This window comes from Theobroma umbraticum, unplaced genomic scaffold (genome assembly GCF_002168275.2).
Source record: "Theobroma umbraticum cultivar Fairchild unplaced genomic scaffold, ASM216827v3 scaffold_147.0, whole genome shotgun sequence".
In the NCBI taxonomy this organism is placed as follows: domain Eukaryota; kingdom Viridiplantae; phylum Streptophyta; class Magnoliopsida; order Malvales; family Malvaceae; genus Theobroma; species Theobroma umbraticum.
Genome location: NW_018397259.1, coordinates 8,627,643 through 8,647,650, shown reverse-complemented (window position 1 = coordinate 8,647,650; position 20,008 = coordinate 8,627,643). Strand labels below are relative to the sequence as shown.

The 20,008-nt window shown below is 36.2% G+C and overlaps 3 protein-coding genes and 3 pseudogenes across 3 annotated transcripts; 1 reads left to right on the top strand and 5 right to left on the bottom strand.

The window, feature by feature from the left end:
* Positions 1 to 1,371: 1,371 nt before the first annotated feature.
* On the top strand, positions 1,372 to 2,978 carry LOC110415542 (ammonium transporter 2 member 4-like). The gene is made up of 3 exons (XM_021427219.1): positions 1,372 to 1,959; positions 2,034 to 2,319; positions 2,422 to 2,978. The coding sequence occupies exons 1-3, from the start codon at positions 1,372 to 1,374 to the stop codon at positions 2,976 to 2,978; spliced, it is 1,431 nt and encodes a 476-aa protein (XP_021282894.1).
* A 632-nt stretch (positions 2,979 to 3,610) lies between these two features.
* LOC110415637 (F-box/LRR-repeat/kelch-repeat protein At1g09650-like) lies at positions 3,611 to 5,287 on the bottom strand (annotated as a pseudogene).
* A 799-nt stretch (positions 5,288 to 6,086) lies between these two features.
* On the bottom strand, positions 6,087 to 7,615 carry LOC110415636 (putative F-box protein At2g02030). Its single transcript, XM_021427337.1, has 2 exons — positions 7,093 to 7,615; positions 6,087 to 6,817 (listed from the first exon to the last, which is right to left on the bottom strand). Exons 1-2 carry the CDS (start codon positions 7,613 to 7,615, stop codon positions 6,087 to 6,089), a joined length of 1,254 nt encoding a protein of 417 aa, XP_021283012.1.
* Positions 7,616 to 8,496: 881 nt separating this feature from the next.
* On the bottom strand, positions 8,497 to 10,349 carry LOC110415635 (putative F-box/kelch-repeat protein At1g12870; annotated as a pseudogene).
* Positions 10,350 to 12,205: 1,856 nt separating this feature from the next.
* On the bottom strand, positions 12,206 to 14,540 carry LOC110415634 (F-box/kelch-repeat protein At3g06240-like; annotated as a pseudogene).
* Positions 14,541 to 17,541: 3,001 nt separating this feature from the next.
* On the bottom strand, positions 17,542 to 19,521 carry LOC110415414 (putative F-box protein At2g02030). Its single transcript, XM_021427062.2, has 2 exons — positions 18,573 to 19,521; positions 17,542 to 18,392 (listed from the first exon to the last, which is right to left on the bottom strand). Exons 1-2 carry the CDS (start codon positions 19,018 to 19,020, stop codon positions 17,662 to 17,664), a joined length of 1,179 nt encoding a protein of 392 aa, XP_021282737.1. The 5' UTR covers positions 19,021 to 19,521; the 3' UTR covers positions 17,542 to 17,661.
* Between the last annotated feature and the right edge of the window lie 487 nt (positions 19,522 to 20,008).

Sequence of the window (20,008 nt, the reverse complement as noted above, 5' to 3'; positions counted from 1 at the left end):
AAGCATATGCCTTGTACCTAAATCTCATCTTACTCTTATCACTCCAGAATTAAAAATAAATCCAAGTGGTTATAACACTAAGATATTAATTAAATGACATATAGTACGATTAATTAATTATGGGATTATTTGAAATTGATCTTAAGCAAATTGGACTGAGGATAGGGACCAAGCCAATGTGCAAGTGTCTCTTCTTTCCTCGAACTTGGTCTGTATACCGTACAATTTCAACAAAGCGTCGGTGGACTTCCTTTTGTTAGTTCATAACTATTGGTTGTCTGCTTATTCGTAAACTTGCATTCTATTTCAAACATGTGATGAACACGGCACTTTGACAAAATTTTCTGTTCCGTATCCATCAATTAAGATTTTTTTTTTGAAATTTTCGCGTAAATAAATCAAACGAAAATTTTTACATTTCGTATCAAAATGTCCCATAGAATAATTACATAATGATTTTGTTTATAATTATTGTTTTCTTTCTCTTTCTGTGTTCGTTAATGGGTTTCATTTAGTAGATTATGATAGGCGAAATAGTTTTGAATATAAACCGTTGCCGTGAGGGTCAGGTTGGGTAAAGTTCTACTTTTGCCAGTCTGAAAGCTTCCAGAAACCAGTCCCATGAGCTTGGACTTGATTGAGGGCCCTGTTTGATATTTCTCTTTGTGTTTGTTTCATTCTAATACCTGTTCTTTTCCAGGAGAAAAACAGAAAAGAAGAATGTAAGAGGAGGAGACAATCTCATGCAGGGAAGCAGTTTCTTAAATTGACCAGTCAGAAACTGGAAGAGAAAAGACTCAAAGCCTCAGTTGCAGGACCCAGCCAAGATGTCTGATGGGTTGTTGCCCCGCCTTGCTAATTGCCATCTTGAGGCCAAGCCGGCACTGCAAAGAAAGAGGGACAAAAAGGGTCACATCAACTCCTACATAACTTCAAGCAGAAATCCTGAAACACCCCTGTCAAAGAATGAAAACAAGCTTCTGTGTTAGTCAGACAAATGAAAGGCGATGAATCAATAAGAAAGAAACAGGAGATTCTAGTTATAATTGAAACCAAAAAAGAATGAACATATTTTCTTCAATAGGAATCTTAACAAGCACCCTTAAGATTAAATATGCTTTTATGTTTACTGTCCATTTCAACAAGTACTGAAGAAAATTCAAAGATGAAGCCAACTTGCCTGCATGGCCGGCCTCAGGGCCTTAATACCAATAAAAGTAAATAAACAACACATCCAGGCAAATGCATATAAAACAGCTATACACACTCACTAAATTTCTTCCCCATTTAGACTTCAAATCAACTTTATACTTGACATTTGTAAAGCCAAAATCCATATCAAATAAAACGTTTCCTAATTTGTTGATTCCCATGGAGCTACCTTCCAACCTTTCACCTGATGAGGCTAGCCCTGAGTGGATGAACAAAGGTGACAATGCATGGCAGCTAACGGCGGCAACCCTGGTAGGCCTCCAAAGCATCCCTGGCCTTGTGATCCTCTATGGAAGCATGGTGAAAAAGAAATGGGCGATAAACTCTGCTTTCATGGCCTTTTATGCCTTTGCGATGGTTCTCGTGTGTTGGGTAGGGTGGGGTTTCCGCATGTCATTCGGTGACAAACTTGTGTTTTTCCTAGGAAAACCAGCTGTTGCATTAGATGAGAAATTCTTGCTGGGGCGGGCGTTTCTGGGGTACTTTCCTACGGCGACAATGGTGTTTTTCCAGTCAGTGTTTGCAGCAATCACATTGGTTTTAATAGCCGGAGCACTTTTAGGGAGAATGAATTTTCGTGCATGGATATTGTTTGTGCCATTATGGTTTACATTTTCGTATACAATAGCAGCTTTTAGTATATGGTGTCCAGAAGGGTGGTTGGCGAAGCTAGGTGTTATAGATTTCGCCGGTGGATTTGTTATTCACCTTTCAGCAGGAGTTTCTGGTTTCACTGCAGCATTTTGGGTAAGCACCAATGCAACATTCTGTGGAAAGTAGGCTTTTCTGAAAAGGCCATTCAATCTGATGATTTCTTCCAGGTTGGCCCCAGAGCACAGAAGGACAGGGACAGTTTCCCTCCAAACAATATAATCCTGATGCTTGCGGGAGCAGGATTGCTCTGGATGGGGTGGAGTGGATTCAATGGCGGAGCTACGTTCTCGGCCAGTACTGTTTCAGCTCTCGCTGTCCTTAACACCCACGTTTGCACTGCCACCAGCCTATTGACATGGCTTCTCCTTGACAGCTTTTTCTTTGGGAAGCCCTCCGTGCTTGGTGCCATCCAGGGCATGATCACTGGCCTGGTTTGCATCACCCCAGCTTCAGGTATAAAATCTTTAACTGATTCATTTCTTTGCTCCAGGCAAATGAAAACAATATAGTTAATGACAATAACACTATTTATACACTAAACTGAGGATTTAACAGGTGTAGTCCAGTGCTGGGCGGCTATCCTAATGGGGATAATCTCAGGAAGTGTTCCATGGTACACCATGATGGTGCTCCAAAAGAAGGTTAAGCTTTTGAAGCTGGTTGATGACCCCATGGCCATTTTCCACACTCATGCTATTGCAGGAGCCCTAGGAGGCATCCTCACAGGCTTCTTTGCTGTCCCAAAACTATGCCGTCTTTTCTACATGGTGCCGGATTGGGAAAAATACCTTGGCCTAGCATATGGTCTACAGAATGGTCGAACTTCTGCTGGATTTAAACAGATGGGAATCCAACTAGCAGCCATGCTGTTTGTGATTGTCTTAAACATCGTTATGACTAGCATCATTTGTTGGTTCATCAGGTTAATAGTCCCATTAAGATTATCGGATGAAGAATTGGAAATTGGTGATGATACCGTCCATGGTGAGCAAGCCTTTGCTTTATGGCATGATGGAGAGAGATTTGTCACTTCTAAACATAATAAAGTGTATGATACAGATGATTTCTCCTATGTAGGATCTAAATCTATGGGTGAAGTTCAAATGGTATGACAGTTAATATACAAGGAATTTAAGTAGCAAGATTGCATGATGTTTGAAGAATTGCTGTTTGAATTCAGCTTCTTCTTTTTTTTTTTAATTTTCTTTTTCTTCTGTTGATGTTGTTGGGAAGGAGGGAGGGGAGGGGAGAGTGTATTTATTGTTGTATACCCCTAAATTGGAACCTGTTTAAGATTTTCCCAGCAACATGGTCTGTTCATTTCAAAGTTACTGTTGCTGTATAGCTTAAGTGAAGCTCAACATTCAATATCTGTAAGCATTACTACAACAGCTTAATATCAGCAAGGCATGCAGCCATAAGAAAACAAAACAGAAAAGAAGAGCAGATAACAGAAAACTAAGGCAACCGAGCATGATATTCATTAACTGAAGCATGTGTACAATGGAAAGCTTTAAAAAGGAAGTTTAAACGTAGCTTTTACACTGCAATACTGTATCTCATAACAGGGCCTAAACATCAATTCAAAACATGCATTAGGTGCATAACTAACATTAACCAAGACAAAAACAGTCAGGCATGGGCATTTGACAGGGGACAAGGCTTGCAAGTCTTCAATGTAAGTCTAAATTCAACAGTTACCATGAAATCTTGGTCGAAACTTTGGTAATGGTATGTAACAGTGTCAATACATCAGTGGCTTTCCATAAAGAGGGAGCAAACTTCAGAGTATGCATAGTACACAACAAATCCTCCATGTTTTATCAATACTTCACTAAAACGTTGGTTCTCTGGATCAAATATTTTCAATTCATTCCCGAAATGGGAAACAATAAAGGTTCCATCCTTGAGTTCTGCTATCGGAAATACAAAATAGACCTCTAAATAGAAAACAGCTTCTCCCAAATTCCATCGCTTGATTCATTATCCATATATCAGCCACCAGACGGTCAGGAGTTTCCTTCAATTAGACAAGAGAGCTTCTCAAAGACAGTATTCCCATATGATTCAGCATACTACGATCCAAGGCTTCTGAGCAACATCTTGGGTGTGATATTGCTTGGAATTTCTCAGTATGGAGATCGAAGGAGACGATCACCTCGGAAGGGTTAGCATGTCTAGCGTCAAGGATCCAGCTCCATCGACATAGACAGCTTGTTGTGCTGGCCTAATGAAGTAAGCAACTACGCCAAGGCCCCTCCATGAAGCGCTAGCACTTGAACTCAATGTAAAAACATTGCACGCATGGTTTTCTTGTTCCCCTTTAGGTCTAAACAATCGTATAATTTTGCATTCTTTGGTAACTTGATCACGACCGAACCCTACTAAGAAATACTTTGAAGAGATACCAATAATTGCTGCTTCAAAGTGGTTTTTCTTTCAGAGGTAAAACATATTTTTAAAATGAGAATATGGGGGCAAAGATAGCAAGGAGCTGCATAAAAATATCAGAGAGCACTTCAAAAGCTCTAAGCAGGTCATGTAGCCCTTAACCCTGCCCATCCCCAGCTTTGCAATTACTTCATTCAGGAACATTAATAGAACCATACACAATACTTTGTCTCTGAAATTCAAGGCAAAGGTTATCCTCTATAGAACAAACAATATAAAAACATGTTCTCAAGGGATTATCAGAGCTAATTTAGGTGACACAAAATTTTGCAATTCGTTTTTCCCTTTCGAAAGCCTGTGGTTTAAGGAGATATGAAAGGATCACCATGCAATCCTTCTAATTCATCTCTTCCAGCTATCTAAACCAATTCAGATTGACTTCTCTATTCAAATGCAGAATCAGGTGAGACATTCGTTTTTATTCTATCTATCTAAACATAAAACAACGAGGAGAGGAAAAAAAACAAAAGCCTACCCAAAGTACCGGCAGGGCAGGAAGTACCAGGGGAGAATCCCTTCTTTATCATCTTAACAATCCGATGCTCTCTAGTTGCAGGATTGTAAAGAAAGACTTTGTTTTTCCTAAGGAAGCAAAGAATTCCATCGCAAGAAGTGGACACGTAGGAATCACCACGCGGAAGACGACAGATATCCGAAGAAGTTCGTTTGAAACCTATCCTGGTGGTCTTTGTTCCTTCTTCCTCACCAACTTCAACATCGACTTTGGCCACGGATTCCAAAACCAGGTCCAGTTTAGATTCTCTAGAGGCAAATATCAATTGAGGGTAATTTTTTTCTGTTGCCTCTCAAGGTGTTGTTCGATGAAATAAGGGTTGATGATCAGTGATTGCCATTGCTTGGACACGGATTTGAGTCGTAACACAGACTTGGCACGAAGGGTAGCCAAGATCAAAAGGCGAAGATCTTCCAGCCAATAGTTGTTTATCAGGCTTGTTCCGCGTCCTGCCATTATTTATTTCTCTCTTTCTCTGTGTCTCTCAAATTCTTTGTAAGAGGCTGCCATGAAACTGTAGCAAAATCAGGTTGATTTTCTTCTAATATTTCTATTATTATTAGGGTAAATCTTAAAAACCTTGAATTATGTTTAAAAGGTGATTTGACTTTTTTTTGTTTAAAAATTAGTTTTTTTTTCTTTTAACTATTGAAGCTATCAATTAATAGTTAAAAAAACCAATTCTACATCATCCATTATGTATGCTAAATCAAACAAAGATAATGTCTTGTCTAAAAAATAATAAAAATAAATATTTGCTCATATATCTCTCAATTCTTTTAAAAAGATCTGAGGGACCAAACATTAGTTTAAGGGTTGACTACTAGTATTATTGTGATGTCAATAACCCAAGCTTGAGATAGTAGTATATATATAAGTACAACTATTAGAACATTACAGTGAAAAAATAAAAAATTATGAAATTATTTCGACCTAGATATCAATATCACTGTTTTGAAGATTTTATTGACCTTCATGGTTAACGTACAAAAAAAAAAGAAGCTCAATCATCAATTGTGTTTTGCACGACTACAACAGACTAATGTCAGTAAGGCATGCAGCCATAAATGAAGAGAAAACAGAGCAGAAAACAGAAAACTAAGGCAGCCGAACCTGATATTCATCAACTGAAGTATATATACAATTGAAAGCTTTAAAAACAAAGTTTTAACGTAGCTTTTTCACTGCAATGCTCTAATATCATAATCAGGACCTAAACATCAATTCAAAACATGCATTAGGTGCATGACTGCCATTAACCAAGACAACACTTAGCATGACATCTCATTTCAGCCAGTGGCTTTCCATAAAGAGGGACTAAACTTTCAGGGTATGCATAGTAATTAACGAATTTTTCATGTTGTATCAACACTTCACTATCACTTTGGCTCTCTGGGTCAAATATATGTAAGTTTCTCCCGGAACGTAAAACCAAAAAGGTTCCATCCTTGAGTTCTGCTATTGGAAATGCCAATGCAATTCCATCTGTCATCAATCCCCAATTAATAGAAAACATCTTCTCCCAAATTCCATTGCTTTGATTCATTATCCAAATGTTCAGCTGCGCAGGCGGCCCCTTGTAACTTCCTTCTACTAGACATAGAGAGCTTCTCAAGGACAGTAACCCCATACGTTCCAGCATTCTACGATCTGAGACTTCTGAGAAACAACTTGGGTGTGATATTGCTTGGAATTTCTCAGCATGGAGATCAAAGGAGACGATCACCTCGGAAGGGTTAGCATGTCTAACGTCAAGGATCCAGTGAAGTGCTCCATTGAGATAGACAGGTAGTTGTGCTGCCCTAATAAAGTAAGCAACTTCGCCAAGGCCCCTCCATGAAGCCCCAGCATCTGAACTCAATGTAAAAACCTCGCACTCATGAATAGGGTTTTCTTCTTTAGGTGTAAACAATCGTATAATTTTGCATTCGTTTGTAACTTGATCACGACCAAACCCTACAAAGAAATCCTTGGGGAATATTCGATCTGCAAAGAAGATATCATAATAAGCTCTATTATTAGTTTCCTACGAAGAAGATACCAAAGAAAAACAGAGAGCACTTCAAAAGCTCAAATCAGGCCATCTGGCCCTTAACCCTGCCCATCCCCTGCTTTGCAATTACTTCATTAAGGAACAATAACAGAACTATACACAATCCTATGTCTCTGAAATTCAAGGCAAAGATTAACCTCTATAGAACAAACAATATACAAACATGTTCTCACAGGATTATCAAAGTTAAGGGAACAAAAATGCGCACCGAAAAAATCAATACTGCCGGAATAAACAGGGGAGAATCCCTTCTTTTGCATCTTGACAGTCCGAAACTCTCTAGTTCCAGGATTGTAAACAAAGACATTAATCATCCCAAAAAAGCAAATAATTCCATCGCAAGAATTGGACATGAAGTAACCAAAACACGGAAGATGACTGATATTCGAATAATTTTGTTTCAAACCTTTCCTGATCTTTGTTCCTTCTTCATCACCGACTTCAACATCGACGATGGCCATGGATTCCAAAACCATGTGCATGGATTCGAAAATCATGTCCAGAACGGTTCCAGATGCTCTAGCGGCAAATATCAAGTGAGGGTAATCCTTTTTCTGCTGCGTTTCGAGATGTTGTTCGATGAAATAAGGGTTGATGATCAGTGATCGCCAATGCATGGACACACATTTGAATCGTAACAAAGACTTGGTTGGAAGGGTAGCCAAGATCGAAAGGAGAAGATCTTCAGGCCAATAGTTGTTTTCCAGGTTTGTTCCGCCGCCGCCTGCCATTACTTCTCTGTTTCTATGTCGTCTCTCAAATTCTCTCTGAGAGGCTGCCATGAAACTGTGGCATAAATCAGACTACGCTTCTTTTAATGCTTCTATTATTAGGGTAAATCTAAAAAACCTTGAATCATGTTAAAAGGCACTCTGTCTTTTTTTTAATTATATATTTTTCTTTTAAGTATTATCTTTATTAGTTAATTATTAAAAAAAATCAATCCATCACTTATTATATATCAAATAGACATCTTAAGACACAATATTTTCTTTAAAAAATAAAAAAAAAATTAAATATCTGCTCATATATCTCTCAATCTTTTAAAGTGATTTGAGGGGCCAAACATTATTTTAACCATTGGCTAATAGTATTATTGCGGTATCAATAACCCAAGCTTGAGCTTCGAGGTTGTGTTAAGAATAGAAAAATGTCAGATAGTAATAAATGTATACGTACAACTATTAAAACATAATAGTGAAAAGATAAAAAATTATTAAATTACTTCGACGTAAATATTAATATCACTATTTTAAGATTTTTATTTACAAAAAAAACAACAAATTTTCAAGATTAAAAAAAAAAAACTCAATCATTAACTGTGCTTTGCACTACTACAACAGCTTAATATCTGTAAGGCATGTAGCCATAAATGAAGAGGAAACAAAACAGAAACGAAGAGCAGAAAACGGAAAACTAGGGCAACCGAGTCTGATATTTATTGACTAAAGTATTGTGTGCAATGGAAAGCTTTAAAAACAAAGTTTTAAAGCAAATACAGTGAGGCATCGGCATTTGACAGATGACAAGGCCTGCAGGATCTTCAATGCAAGTCTCAATTCAACAGTTACCATGAAAACTCAATTCACCAGTGGCTTTCCATAAAGAGGGACTAAACATTCGGAGTATGCATAGTAATCAACACTTCACTATCTCTCTGGCTCTCTGGGTCAAATAATTCCAAGATTTTCTTGTGATGTAAAACTAAAAAGGTTCCATCCTTGAGTTCTGCTATTGCAAACGCCAATGGAAATCTGTAATTCGTCAATCCCCGATTAATAGAAAACAGCTTCTCCCAAATTCCATTGCTTTGATTCATTATCCAAATATTCAGCTGCCGAGATGACCAGTCGCATTTTCCTTCTACTAGACATAGAGAGCCTCTCAAAGACAGTAACTCCATATGATGAAGCCTACTACGATCTGAGACTTCTGAGAAACAGCTTGTGTGTGATATTGCTTGGAATTTCTTAGTACGGAGATCAAAGAAGACGATCACCTCAGAATGGTTAGCATGCCTTTCGTCAAGGATCCAGTGAAGTGATCCATTGAGATAGACAGGGAGTTGTGCTGCCCTAATGAAGTAAGCAACTTCGCCAAGGCCCCTCCATGAAGGCCCAGCATCTGAACTCAGTGTAAAAACCTCGCACTCATGAATATGGTTTTCTTCTTTAGGTGTAAACGACTTGATCACGACCAAACTCTACTGATTGATACAATGGGAAAACTCGCACTGCAAAAAAGATATCATAATAAGCCCTTTTATTAGTTTCCTGCAAAGAAGATACCAAAGAGAAACAGAAAGCACTTCAAAAGCTCTAACCAGGCCATCTGGTCCTTAACTCTGCCCATCCCCTGCTCTGCAAATACTTCATTAAGGAATATTAACAGAACTATACACAATCCTTTGTTTCTGAAATTCAAGGCAAACATTATCCTCTATAGAACAAACAATATACAAGCATGCTCTCATGGGATTGTCAAAGCTAATTTAGTTGACATTTGCAATTCGAATGCCTGGGCCCTGTGGTTTAAGGAGAATTGAAAGAATCATCATGCAATCCTTCTAATTTATCTCTTCCAGCTATCTAAAACAATTCACATTGAATTCTCTATTCAAAGGCAGAGTCTAGTGGACACTTGGTCATTTCTTTAATTCTATCTATCTAAACATAAAAAAGGGAACAAAAATGCGTACCAAACATATCAACGCTGGAATAATCAGGGGAGAATTCCTTCTTTTGCATCTTAACAATCCGAAAATCTCTAGTTCCAGGATTGTAAACAAAGACATTAGTGATCCCGAATAAGCAAATAATTTCATCACAAGAATTGGACACGAAGTAATTAGCCGACAAAAGACGACTGATATTCGAAGAACTTCGTTTCAAACCTTTCCTGGTCTTTGTTCCTTCTCCATCACGAACTTCAACATCGACGATGGCCATGGATTCCAAAACCATGTCCATGTCGGGTTTAGATGCTCTAGAGGCAAATATCAATTGAGGGTAATGCTTTTACTGCTGCTTTTCGAGGTGTTGTTCCATGAAATGAGGGTTGACGATCAGTGCTCGCCAATGCTTCGACAAGCATTTGAATCAGAAGAGGCATGTATTCTTTAAGGTATTTTTTAATCTTTGGATATAACAAGGTCTTTTAACACATTTATCAAAAATACTGAAAATTGTAATATAATAACATTGTTTATATAATAAACTAATCTATTGATCATTCATGATTAGATGGTAGTTGTTTCGTTTCATAATATAACTATTTAAAAAGTTAGTAATTATGTATAACTCTTCGATCACAATTTTTTATAAATTATTAATATTTATTATTTAATTTAAAAATTAATTATTTATTAATATTTTAATTCAAAAGTTAAAATACCATCATTAACAAACTATCTAACATTCCTCTCTGTCTATGTTGTCTCTCAAATTCTCTATAAATGATTGCCATGTAATTTTTGCATAAATAAGGCTACTTTTTTTTTTAATACTTCTACTGTTAGGGTAAATCTGAAAAACCTTGAGTCATGTTTGATTGCAAGGCACTTTGACCTTTTTGTTTTAAAAATTTTTTTCTTTTAATTGTTAAAAAAGCTAATACTACATCACTTATTATATATCAAATCATTATCGTAAAGACACAAATCTTCTCTGAAAAATAAAATAAATATTTGCTCGTATATCTCTCAATTCTTTTAAAGTGACTTGAGAGGTCAAACATTATTTTTAAAAATTGACTAATAGTGTTATTTTGGTATAAGTATTATTTTATATTAAAATCTTGAATAGTAGAATTTAGAGATTAAAACCCTTGAATGTTAATTTAATGTTTTATGTGAAATGATATGATTATGTGAGTAAAAGGACAAATGTTATGTTTTTTCTTTAATGTTTAGATTATTTGTATATTTAATAATTATGAATGAAATTTATAAATTTCAATGTTGTAATTTGTAAAAAACAAAAATGATAAAATTTTAACTTTTTTTATTTAAAACAGAACTGACCAAACTAATTCGATATTTAATCGATTTGGTCTTTCTATAAATTTAGTCAATTTTGATCGATTTTTAAAAATATTTAATTCATTTGATTTTTAGATATACTGAACCAAACTGACCAGTTACCCACTTCTAAAAAAACTCAATCACCAGTTGTGTTTCGTACTACGAACCCAATTCATTAAATACTAACCTTTATATGACAAGATTACTAATTTTTTAGAATTTTGTTCCTAACAAAAGGATATAAAGGAATTTGAGAAAATATTATAAAAAAAAAAGGAGAGATTGAGAGGAATTTTTTTTTATGTTTTGAAGGAAAATTGAACAGAAGTTGCTTGCTGCATTTTTTTTCTTTATAACCAAAAGAATCTCTAATGAAGCTATGAGCCGCTCCTTTGTTCCTTGGAATATGATCCTTAAGCAGAACTTCTTCCAATTTCCAAGGAAGAAAGTGTGTGAGCAAGGCCTTTTTTTTGCTGTGATTTTTATAATCTAACTCTTAACTCAATTATTGTACTCATTGGTTACTAACCCAACCATAAGAAAACACCCAACTCAAATATCAAACACATGATATAGAGGGACTAAACTTACAAGGTATGCAGTAGACACAACTTTTCTCCAATGCGGTGTCACATCACTCAACATTTTTCATTTTAGATTGTATAGTTGCAACCTCTGTTCATAATATTGGACAGAGCATTCTGTTCTAGGGAGGCTTCACAATAATTATCAAACCAATTGAATGCAACATCTCCCAAGCTCCCTTGTTCTCATTCAAGGCTGGTGATGAGTTGCAATCTTTCATGAAAATCCATATGTTCTCATCCAAGTCTTGAACAATTTTGGACTTCCTTTTTGGGTTCTGTTTATCAGTAGTAACTAAAATCTTTTTTAATGATTACAATAATCAGATTTTAAACTTTTAAGTTTTGCAATGTTTTATTGGGGACGGGTTCTGGTCCAGTGGTAATACTCCCACCACGAGAGCCAGGGGACGTTGGTGTCTAACCATGAGTCTGCTACAGCAAAGGGCTGCAGGTGGGGCTTTGGCTGACATTGGGTAATTACTGGCTGCTGTGGTTGGCTCTTGTTTTAATGTAACAACATTGTCAACAGGCTTTTGTGATCAATGGGGGAGGAGTCCTGACATTCTACTTGGAATTGGCAGGTATGCCTACTGGGTTGTTGTATAGCACTACCATTAACACAAAAATGGTAGTTTTTGCTGACTTCATTGAAGCAATGAATCAAATTCCAGCTTTTCACATAAAAAAAATAATGCATATTATTTACAACTCGATCAATTCACCAGTGACTCTCCATAAAGAGGGACTAAACTTTCAGAGTATGCATAGGACACAACCCTTCTTTCATGTTGTATCCATACTTCACTAAAACTTTGGCTCTCTGGATCATATATTTACAAGTTCTCCCCAAAATGGGAAACAAAAAAGGTTCCATCCTTGAGTTCTGCTATTGGAAATGCCAGTGGAGTTCTATAATTCATCAATCCCAAAATAATAGCAAACAGTTTCTCCCGAACTCCATTGCTTTGATTCATTATCCATATATTCAGTTGCAGCCTGTATTCTGATTGTACTAGACATAGAGAGCTTCTCAAAGACAGTAACCCCATAAAATGCCGCATACGACGATCTGAGGCTTCGGAGCAACTGCTTGGGTGTGATATTGCTTGGAATTTTCAGTATGGAGATCGAAGGAGACGATCACCTGGGAAGGGTTAGCATGTCTGACGTCAAGGATCCAGTGAAGTGCTGGTTGTGCTGGCCTAATGAAGTAGGCAACTACGCCAAGGCCCGTCCATGAAGCCCCAGCATCTGAACTCAATGTAAAAACGTGGCACTCATGAATATGGTTTTCTTACTCCTCTTTAGGTATAAACAATCCTATAATTGTGCATTCTTTTGTAACTTGATCACGACCAAACCCTACTAATTGATGCGTTGGGAATAGTTGTCCTGCAGAGAAGATATCATAATAAGCTCTATTATTGTTTCCTGCAAAGAAGATACCAAAAAGAAACAGAGAGCACTTCAGAAAGCTCGAACCAGGCCAAGTAGCCCTTCACCCTGCCCATCCCCTGCTATGTAATCACTTCGTTCAGGACCATTAACAGAAGTATACAGAATCCTTTGTCTCTCAAAATTCAAGGCAAAGATTATCCTCTATACAACAAACAATATACAAGCATGTTCTCATTGGACTATCAAAGCCAAATTAGCTTACACTATTTTTTTTATTTTTGATAGGGAAGTGGAATTCATTAAATCTTTTTTTTGCTCAATTAGAGGAAATATTCAATTAATCATCCCAAAAAGGAGAACTTAGAAGAATCCAGAAAGAACAAAAGGACAAAGAAGGACCAGAGTTTGTTCGTTTGTACAGAACATAAGACACCATGACATCATGTACAAAATGCTAACTTGCAGTACAAACCTTGACTATCAGACCTAAAGACACAAATTCAAGGATAACAGCTCCAAACAATCAGTTCATATAACCAATGATGTTAAAAATCAGAACAATAATCATGAACACAAAACACAGTTCAGCCTAGAACCTCTATGACATTAAGTGAGGAAGTAGGAAAAAACAAAAAATCCAAACCATCTTCACGTGAGAAGAAGGGCAAGCCATAAAAGCAACAGAAGAAACAGAGGCAAACTACCATCAGGCAGAGAACATAGACTCTTTATCAACTCCATATTTCGCAAGAGAATCAGCCAAGGAGTTTCCTTTTCTAAGAGTGTGTTGGAAAGAGACTTCCTTGAACTGCAAAATAAGAGAATCAATATCCTTAAAAAGCATCCATTTATCCCAAGGTCTCTTGCAGGGATGGAGAATCCAGGAGAGGACAATTTTAGAATCGGACTCCATGAAAAGCTTGTTTGTGGTTGCAAAAAGGGATAAAGAAAAGAGGTGGAGAGCATGCTTGATTGCCATGATTTCGGAAAAATTAGAATCCTGAACTCCAAGAGGGCCAAAGAACACTCCAACAAGAAATTCCCTGACTCTCGAAAAGCCCCTCCACATCCTATCGGCCCCAATTTTCCTCTGGCAAAACCGTCAACATTAAATTTTAAAGTCCCCTCTGGTGGTGGGCACCAATGAATGTTAAGGCCATGGCCAATACAAGGGACATAATTTCCAGCTTTATGCATTGGATTAAGTATGCATACTCCCCAACTTACAAAAAATTGGACAGCATTTCCCCTAAAAGTACATCATCCCACATAAACAAAACACCCAAAACAAAAACAGACATTTCCTATACACTCCGAATGTCATGGCCATGTACACAGCAACCATGCTGCCTTTCACAAATAAAACACTACGCATTTAGATCCCGAAGAATTCCGCCCTAACGATGAATTCGAAAACTATACACACACAAAAATAGACACCATCATCATGAAAGAAAGGACCTGGCTTTAATTCTAGTGAACACCCTTGCTTTAATTCTATCTATATAAACATAAAACAAGAGGAAAAAAATGCGTACCAAAGCAATCAGAAGAGTAGGAAGGACCACGGGAGGATCTCTTCTTTCCCTTCTAAAGAATCTGAAACTCTCTAGTTCCAGGATTGTAAACAAAGACATTGGTTAACTTCATTCTAGACTCCTCATCAATTAACTCACAGAAACACTTTCTTGCACAAACATTTGATTTCTATTCACATCCATCTTCACAAGACAGTCAGTATAGTAGTTAACTTCTCTGGAAAATATTTCATCAGCATTAACGAAAAAACTGTGTGTAAATGCAAACAACCAAAGCAAAGTTCCCAAGGTTGTTAGGTTCTTTCTATTCTTGGGCAGAAGCCTAGTTAAGTGTAACCTGATTTAATTGAACATAGATCATTTATAAGTTGAGCAATTGTATTGATGCTTGAATAATGCTGCATTATTCTCCTACTTTTAATGAATTAGCTAAACAAATAATGTTTGGGTTTTCTTCATTTTTTTTCCCTGGTTATTAGGTGAAAGAATAATGCAATAAAATGTAATTGACATAACACTTTACACACAAAAAAGAAAAAGGGTTTACTATAATTGATTGAGTTTCACTGCTGAAATAAAATAAAAGCAATACTTCCTTCAATGAAGTTATTAGCATAAAGTAATGTAATTTAAGATCTTTACCCACTTCAGATACTTACATATCAAACACTAATTAACTCGCGTGTTTTTCTGCATGCAGAGGGACTAAACTTTCAAAGTGTGCAGTAGGCATAAATGCTCTCTAATGCGCTAGCACAACCCTGAACATTTTGCTCTTTGGATTGTATAGTTGCAACCTGCCTTCATGATAAATGGTAGAAAGCATTCCATTCTTATGCTCCGCAATTGGAATTCCAATCGCCATTCACTTACCGAACACTTCAAATCAATAGAATGCAACATCTCTCAAGCTCCCATGTCTTCATTCAAAGCTGGTGATGAGTTGCAATCCTTCATGAAGATCCATATGTTCATCTTCTCGCTAGCAGCTAACTCAGTCAAGCAAAGAGAGTTTCTCAAAGGCATTAAGGCCACCATATTGAATCTGTCATGGTGACTATCCAGGCAACTCGAATGTGGGATTGCTCGGAATTTGACAATTACCTCCGAAGGGTGTCTCCAAACATTAGTGATCCAATGGAGTGCCCGATTAACATAGATATATGATTGTGGTAATGTTACAAAGTAAGGTGCTTCACCAAGCCTTCTACATGAAACGTTAGGATCTGGACCCAATGTGAAAACCTCACACTCACTAAAATTACCATGAGCCCTTTCCGGTTTAAACAATCGTACAATTTTGAACTGCTTAGTGACTTGATCCTGACCAAACCCTAAGTCAAACCGGATGGTACACCTGCAAAGAATAGATATAGCAGAGAACAATTAATGCTTGTAACATAACAAATTCTTTCTAATAATCCCCTTCACAGAACAATCTCCATTACAACTTGAGCCCTATACCTAACCAAATTCTAAACTTTAATTCGCTTGATATTGGTAGCAATGCAGACTATAGGAAAATCAAATTCATACCTTTCCAACCAAAGCCATAGGAAAAATGTTGAATCTCCCTCGTGCTGGGGTTGCAAACAAGGATAGTTTGTGGTGCATAAAAGCAAAGAACCCCATCGCATGAATGCGACATGCTTAAAAAGTATCTAGGGAGGTTTGTAAGTGTAATGGTCAAACCATCGGTAACAACTTCACCAATTCCCTCATCAGCTCTGTCAACATTTATGAACATTGATTTTAAATCCATCTGATTTTGACTGATGATAGAGGCAAAAAGATGATGTTTGATGAAATCTTGGTCGATGATCAATGAGCGCCAAAGCTTGGAGACACACTTGAATCTTAGTAAGGACTTGATAGGAGGATTGACAAATATCAACATGATGAGTTCTTCAGGCAGCCGAAACTCCTTATCTCGTTTTCGTCTACCATGGCTGGCCATATCTCTTAATTCTTTGGGTACTTCAGTTGAGGGAAAACAACCAACTTTCAAACTTGAAGAATTTAATCACAAACATACCACTTAAATAATTGCTAATCCCAAATAGTAATTTCTACATTGAGTAGGTTAATTAGTTGAAGCCCTAGAATGCATAGGAAAATTATTTATCAACTACTTTTTCATAAAAAATAACTTTACTTGCTAAGTTGAAGAGATTTTATTAAGATTTCAAAAAGAATACAAAAATTATAAGCTAACAAATATTTAAGTGGTATTAATAAAGAATAATAAAAAATTCAGTTCGTTTGACAACAAAATTGATTTCCAGAACTATATATAAATCCCGTTTACGCCAATTAATCAGAATTTCCAACAATCCCATTTTCGGATCTGTCTTTCGTTTGTTGGTTTGTCAAATTATTAGTGTATGTTGGATTTGTCACCTCTAAATTTGAAAACAAAAAAACGTAATTTGCAACGTTTGAGAATCCAACTTCCATAGACAACCTACCTAACCGCATTGGTCCATGAATTAGACCACTTTGAGACAGGTAAAATTAATAAACGCCTTATTAATTTTTAATTGTCAATTGAAAACATTATTTTTAACATTTTTGTCACAAAATACAATTCGTGTGTTAGCATTACTCTGTTTATTTATTGAAGATCCATCAATGTTAAATTTCATTTAACTTTTTGAGTGAAGTAAACATATCATAAAAAAAACAAAATAAATCCTTTATCTATTTAATTTTCTGATTATTTATTTATATTTAAATTTTTAATCCCAACAATAATTTATACCTAGAGTCCATCAGTTCAATGCAAAATTTATATATATATATATATATATATATATATATATATATATATATATATCCCATTCTCGTAAATTACAATTTTTTTTAGAGATCTTCAACCTTTTTTACTTAATCATTAAAATATCCACTATTTTCAAATTTTCAGTTTATGATTTCAAATATTGAAGAGGGCATTTTAATTTTTTTTTTTTTTTGGGGGATAATATCAAGAGCTGAAAATTGGAAGTGGACTTTGCACCAAAGGGGGCCCAAATTACGTCGAAACTCTCATGAGAAAAATCAATGTAATTGACAGTACACATTTCACAAAAAGTGGGAGGGGGGGATGGGTTTTCTGTAATTGATTGAGCTTCACTGCTGGAATAAATGAAAGCAAACTTTCTCTAATGAAATTATTGGCATAAAGTATTGTAATTTAAGATCTCTACCCACTTTCGATACTCACTTATCAAGTACTAATTAACCCGCGTGTCTTTTGCACATAGAGGGACTAAACTTTCAAAATATGCAGTAGGCACAAATGTTCTCCAATGCTCCAGCGCATGAACATCCCTGAGCATTTTACTCTTTGGATTGTATAGTTGCAAACTGAGTCCAAAAAATTTGATAGAAAGAATTCCGTTCTTATGCTCCACAATTGGGATTCTATGCTCCACAATTGAAAATCCCATGTTCACATCAATAGAATGCAACATCTCCCAAGCTCCCTTCTTCTCATTCAAAGCTGCTGATGACTGGCAATCTTTCATGAAAATCCATATGTTCATCCTCTCATCATCATCAGCTAACACAGCCAGGCAAAGAGAGTTTCTCAAAGGTATTAAGGCCGCATAGTGTCTGTCAGAGTGACTATCTAAGCAACTCGGATGTGGGATTGCTAGGAATTTCTCTGTATGGAGATCGAAGGAGACGACTGCCTCCCAACGGTGTCTATTAAAACTAGTGATCCAGTGGAGTGCCCCATTAACATAGACAGGTCGTTGTCCTGGTAATCCCCGGACACTGTAAGGTGCTTCACCAAGCCTTCTCCATGAAACCTCAGGGTCTGGACCCAATGTAAAAACCTCACACATACGAAAATCGTCAGAAGTCCCTGACGGATTGAAAAATCGAACCAATTTGAATTCTTTTGTGACTTGATCCCGTCCGAACCCTACTGTTGGATCAAAACGCATTGGTTGGCCAACTGCAAGGAATAAAAACAATAGAGCACAATTAATGCTTGTACCATAACAAATTCTTTCTAATATTTCCTTTGGCAGAATAATCTCCATTACAACTTGATCCCTATACCCTAACCAAATTTTAAGCTTTAATTCGTTTGATATTGATAGTAATGCAGAGTATAGGAAAGTCAAATTCATACCGAAGTAATCAGAGCCAAAGAAAAAACGTTGAAACTCCCTCGTGCTAGGGTTGCAAACAAGGATGGTTTTTGTTCCATAAAAGCAAACAACCCCATCGCATGAATGTAACGTGCAAAAATAGTCTTCACATTGGTTTGTAAATGTTATAGTCAAAACATCAGTCACAGCTTCACCAATTCCCTCAGCTCCATCGACATTTATGAACATTGATTCTACAGCTATCTGTCGGAGAATGGTAGAGGCAAAAAGAATTCGAGGATCCTTTTTCTGTTGATTCAAAAGATGTTGTTCGATGAAATCATTGTCTATGACCGATGAACGCCAAAGCTTGGAGATGCACTTGAATCTTAGTAAGGACTTGACGGGGAGGTTGACAAATATCGACATAATGAGTTCGTCAGGCACATGATCCTTCTTTTGCAGCCTTTGTCTACCATGGCTAGTCATATCTCTTTCATGCGGGTAAGGTACAAAAGCAGGTTGCTCAGTGGGGGAAAACAAAACAACTTAAAGGTACTTAAATAATTGTTAATCCCAAATAGTAATTTCTAGGATGACTAGGTTAATTAGTTGAAATCCTAAGATGCATAGGTAAGGGCATAAGAAATAACTAAACTTCCCATATAAAATTACTTACCAACTAAATTTTCATTAAAAAAAAAACTTTTTTTTATTTCGAAAGGAATGCAAAAATTTTAAGCTAGCAATTAAACTAGCATTAGTACAGAATATAAAAAAATTCAGTTACAAGTAAACATATCTACTTATAAAATATCTGAAAAAATAAAAAATCATTTAGGTCCGAAGGTTTTAAACTCCTAAATTTTTTTTTTTAATGAAAAACAGGCTTGTTGTATTCGATTAGGATTGGAGTACCCTAAGCCATCATAATGACCACGCCTACTGCTACCCATACATTCTGGGTGCTCACTTTTCAAAAATCAGAACAATGAAACCGTGACAACATGGCAGACGTGACTAAGTTGTATGTAGTATCTAAAATCAAAAACATATAATGCATGATTTTCTGTTAAATACCTGGAAATAAGTATTTGATATAAGAAGTAAAACATTTGAGTAATTGATGCATGAGATCGAAGAGTAAAGGAAGAATTCATCGATCAGTAATACATATCATGTTAAAATTTGTTAATTTTGTTTATACTTTGCTTATGATCACATAGAAGATAATATTATGATTGGAAGGGTACTACAGAATCATGCAACAGATTTTGAAATAACTATCTTCTTTTATGGTTGAGATCAATTCTTAAACATATTAATGTAAAATAATTTTTTATAATAATATATCACTACAATAAATGACAATAAAAAGACCATGAAAAGCAGGAATTATAGTGCCATACATTAAAGCAATCAATATCAATAATTATTGTTTTGATTTTGTATTTAGTTTCCTACAACGTGTTTGAGT

Coding starts and splice junctions, on each gene's coding strand:
- LOC110415542 (XM_021427219.1), top strand. CDS start 1,372: ATGGAGCTACCTTCCAACCTTTCACCTGATGAGGCTAGCCCTGAGTGG. Junction 1,960..2,033: donor GTTTCACTGCAGCATTTTGG/GTAAGCACCAAT, acceptor GATTTCTTCCAG/GTTGGCCCCAGAGCACAGAA. Junction 2,320..2,421: donor TTGCATCACCCCAGCTTCAG/GTATAAAATCTT, acceptor AGGATTTAACAG/GTGTAGTCCAGTGCTGGGCG.
- LOC110415636 (XM_021427337.1), bottom strand. CDS start 7,615: ATGGCAGGCGGCGGCGGAACAAACCTGGAAAACAACTATTGGCCTGAA. Junction 6,818..7,092: donor CGGCAGTATTGATTTTTTCG/GTGCGCATTTTT, acceptor TCTTCTTTGCAG/ATCGAATATTCCCCAAGGAT.
- LOC110415414 (XM_021427062.2), bottom strand. CDS start 19,020: ATGACTAGCCATGGTAGACAAAGGCTGCAAAAGAAGGATCATGTGCCT. Junction 18,393..18,572: donor CTTTGGCTCTGATTACTTCG/GTATGAATTTGA, acceptor TATTCCTTGCAG/TTGGCCAACCAATGCGTTTT.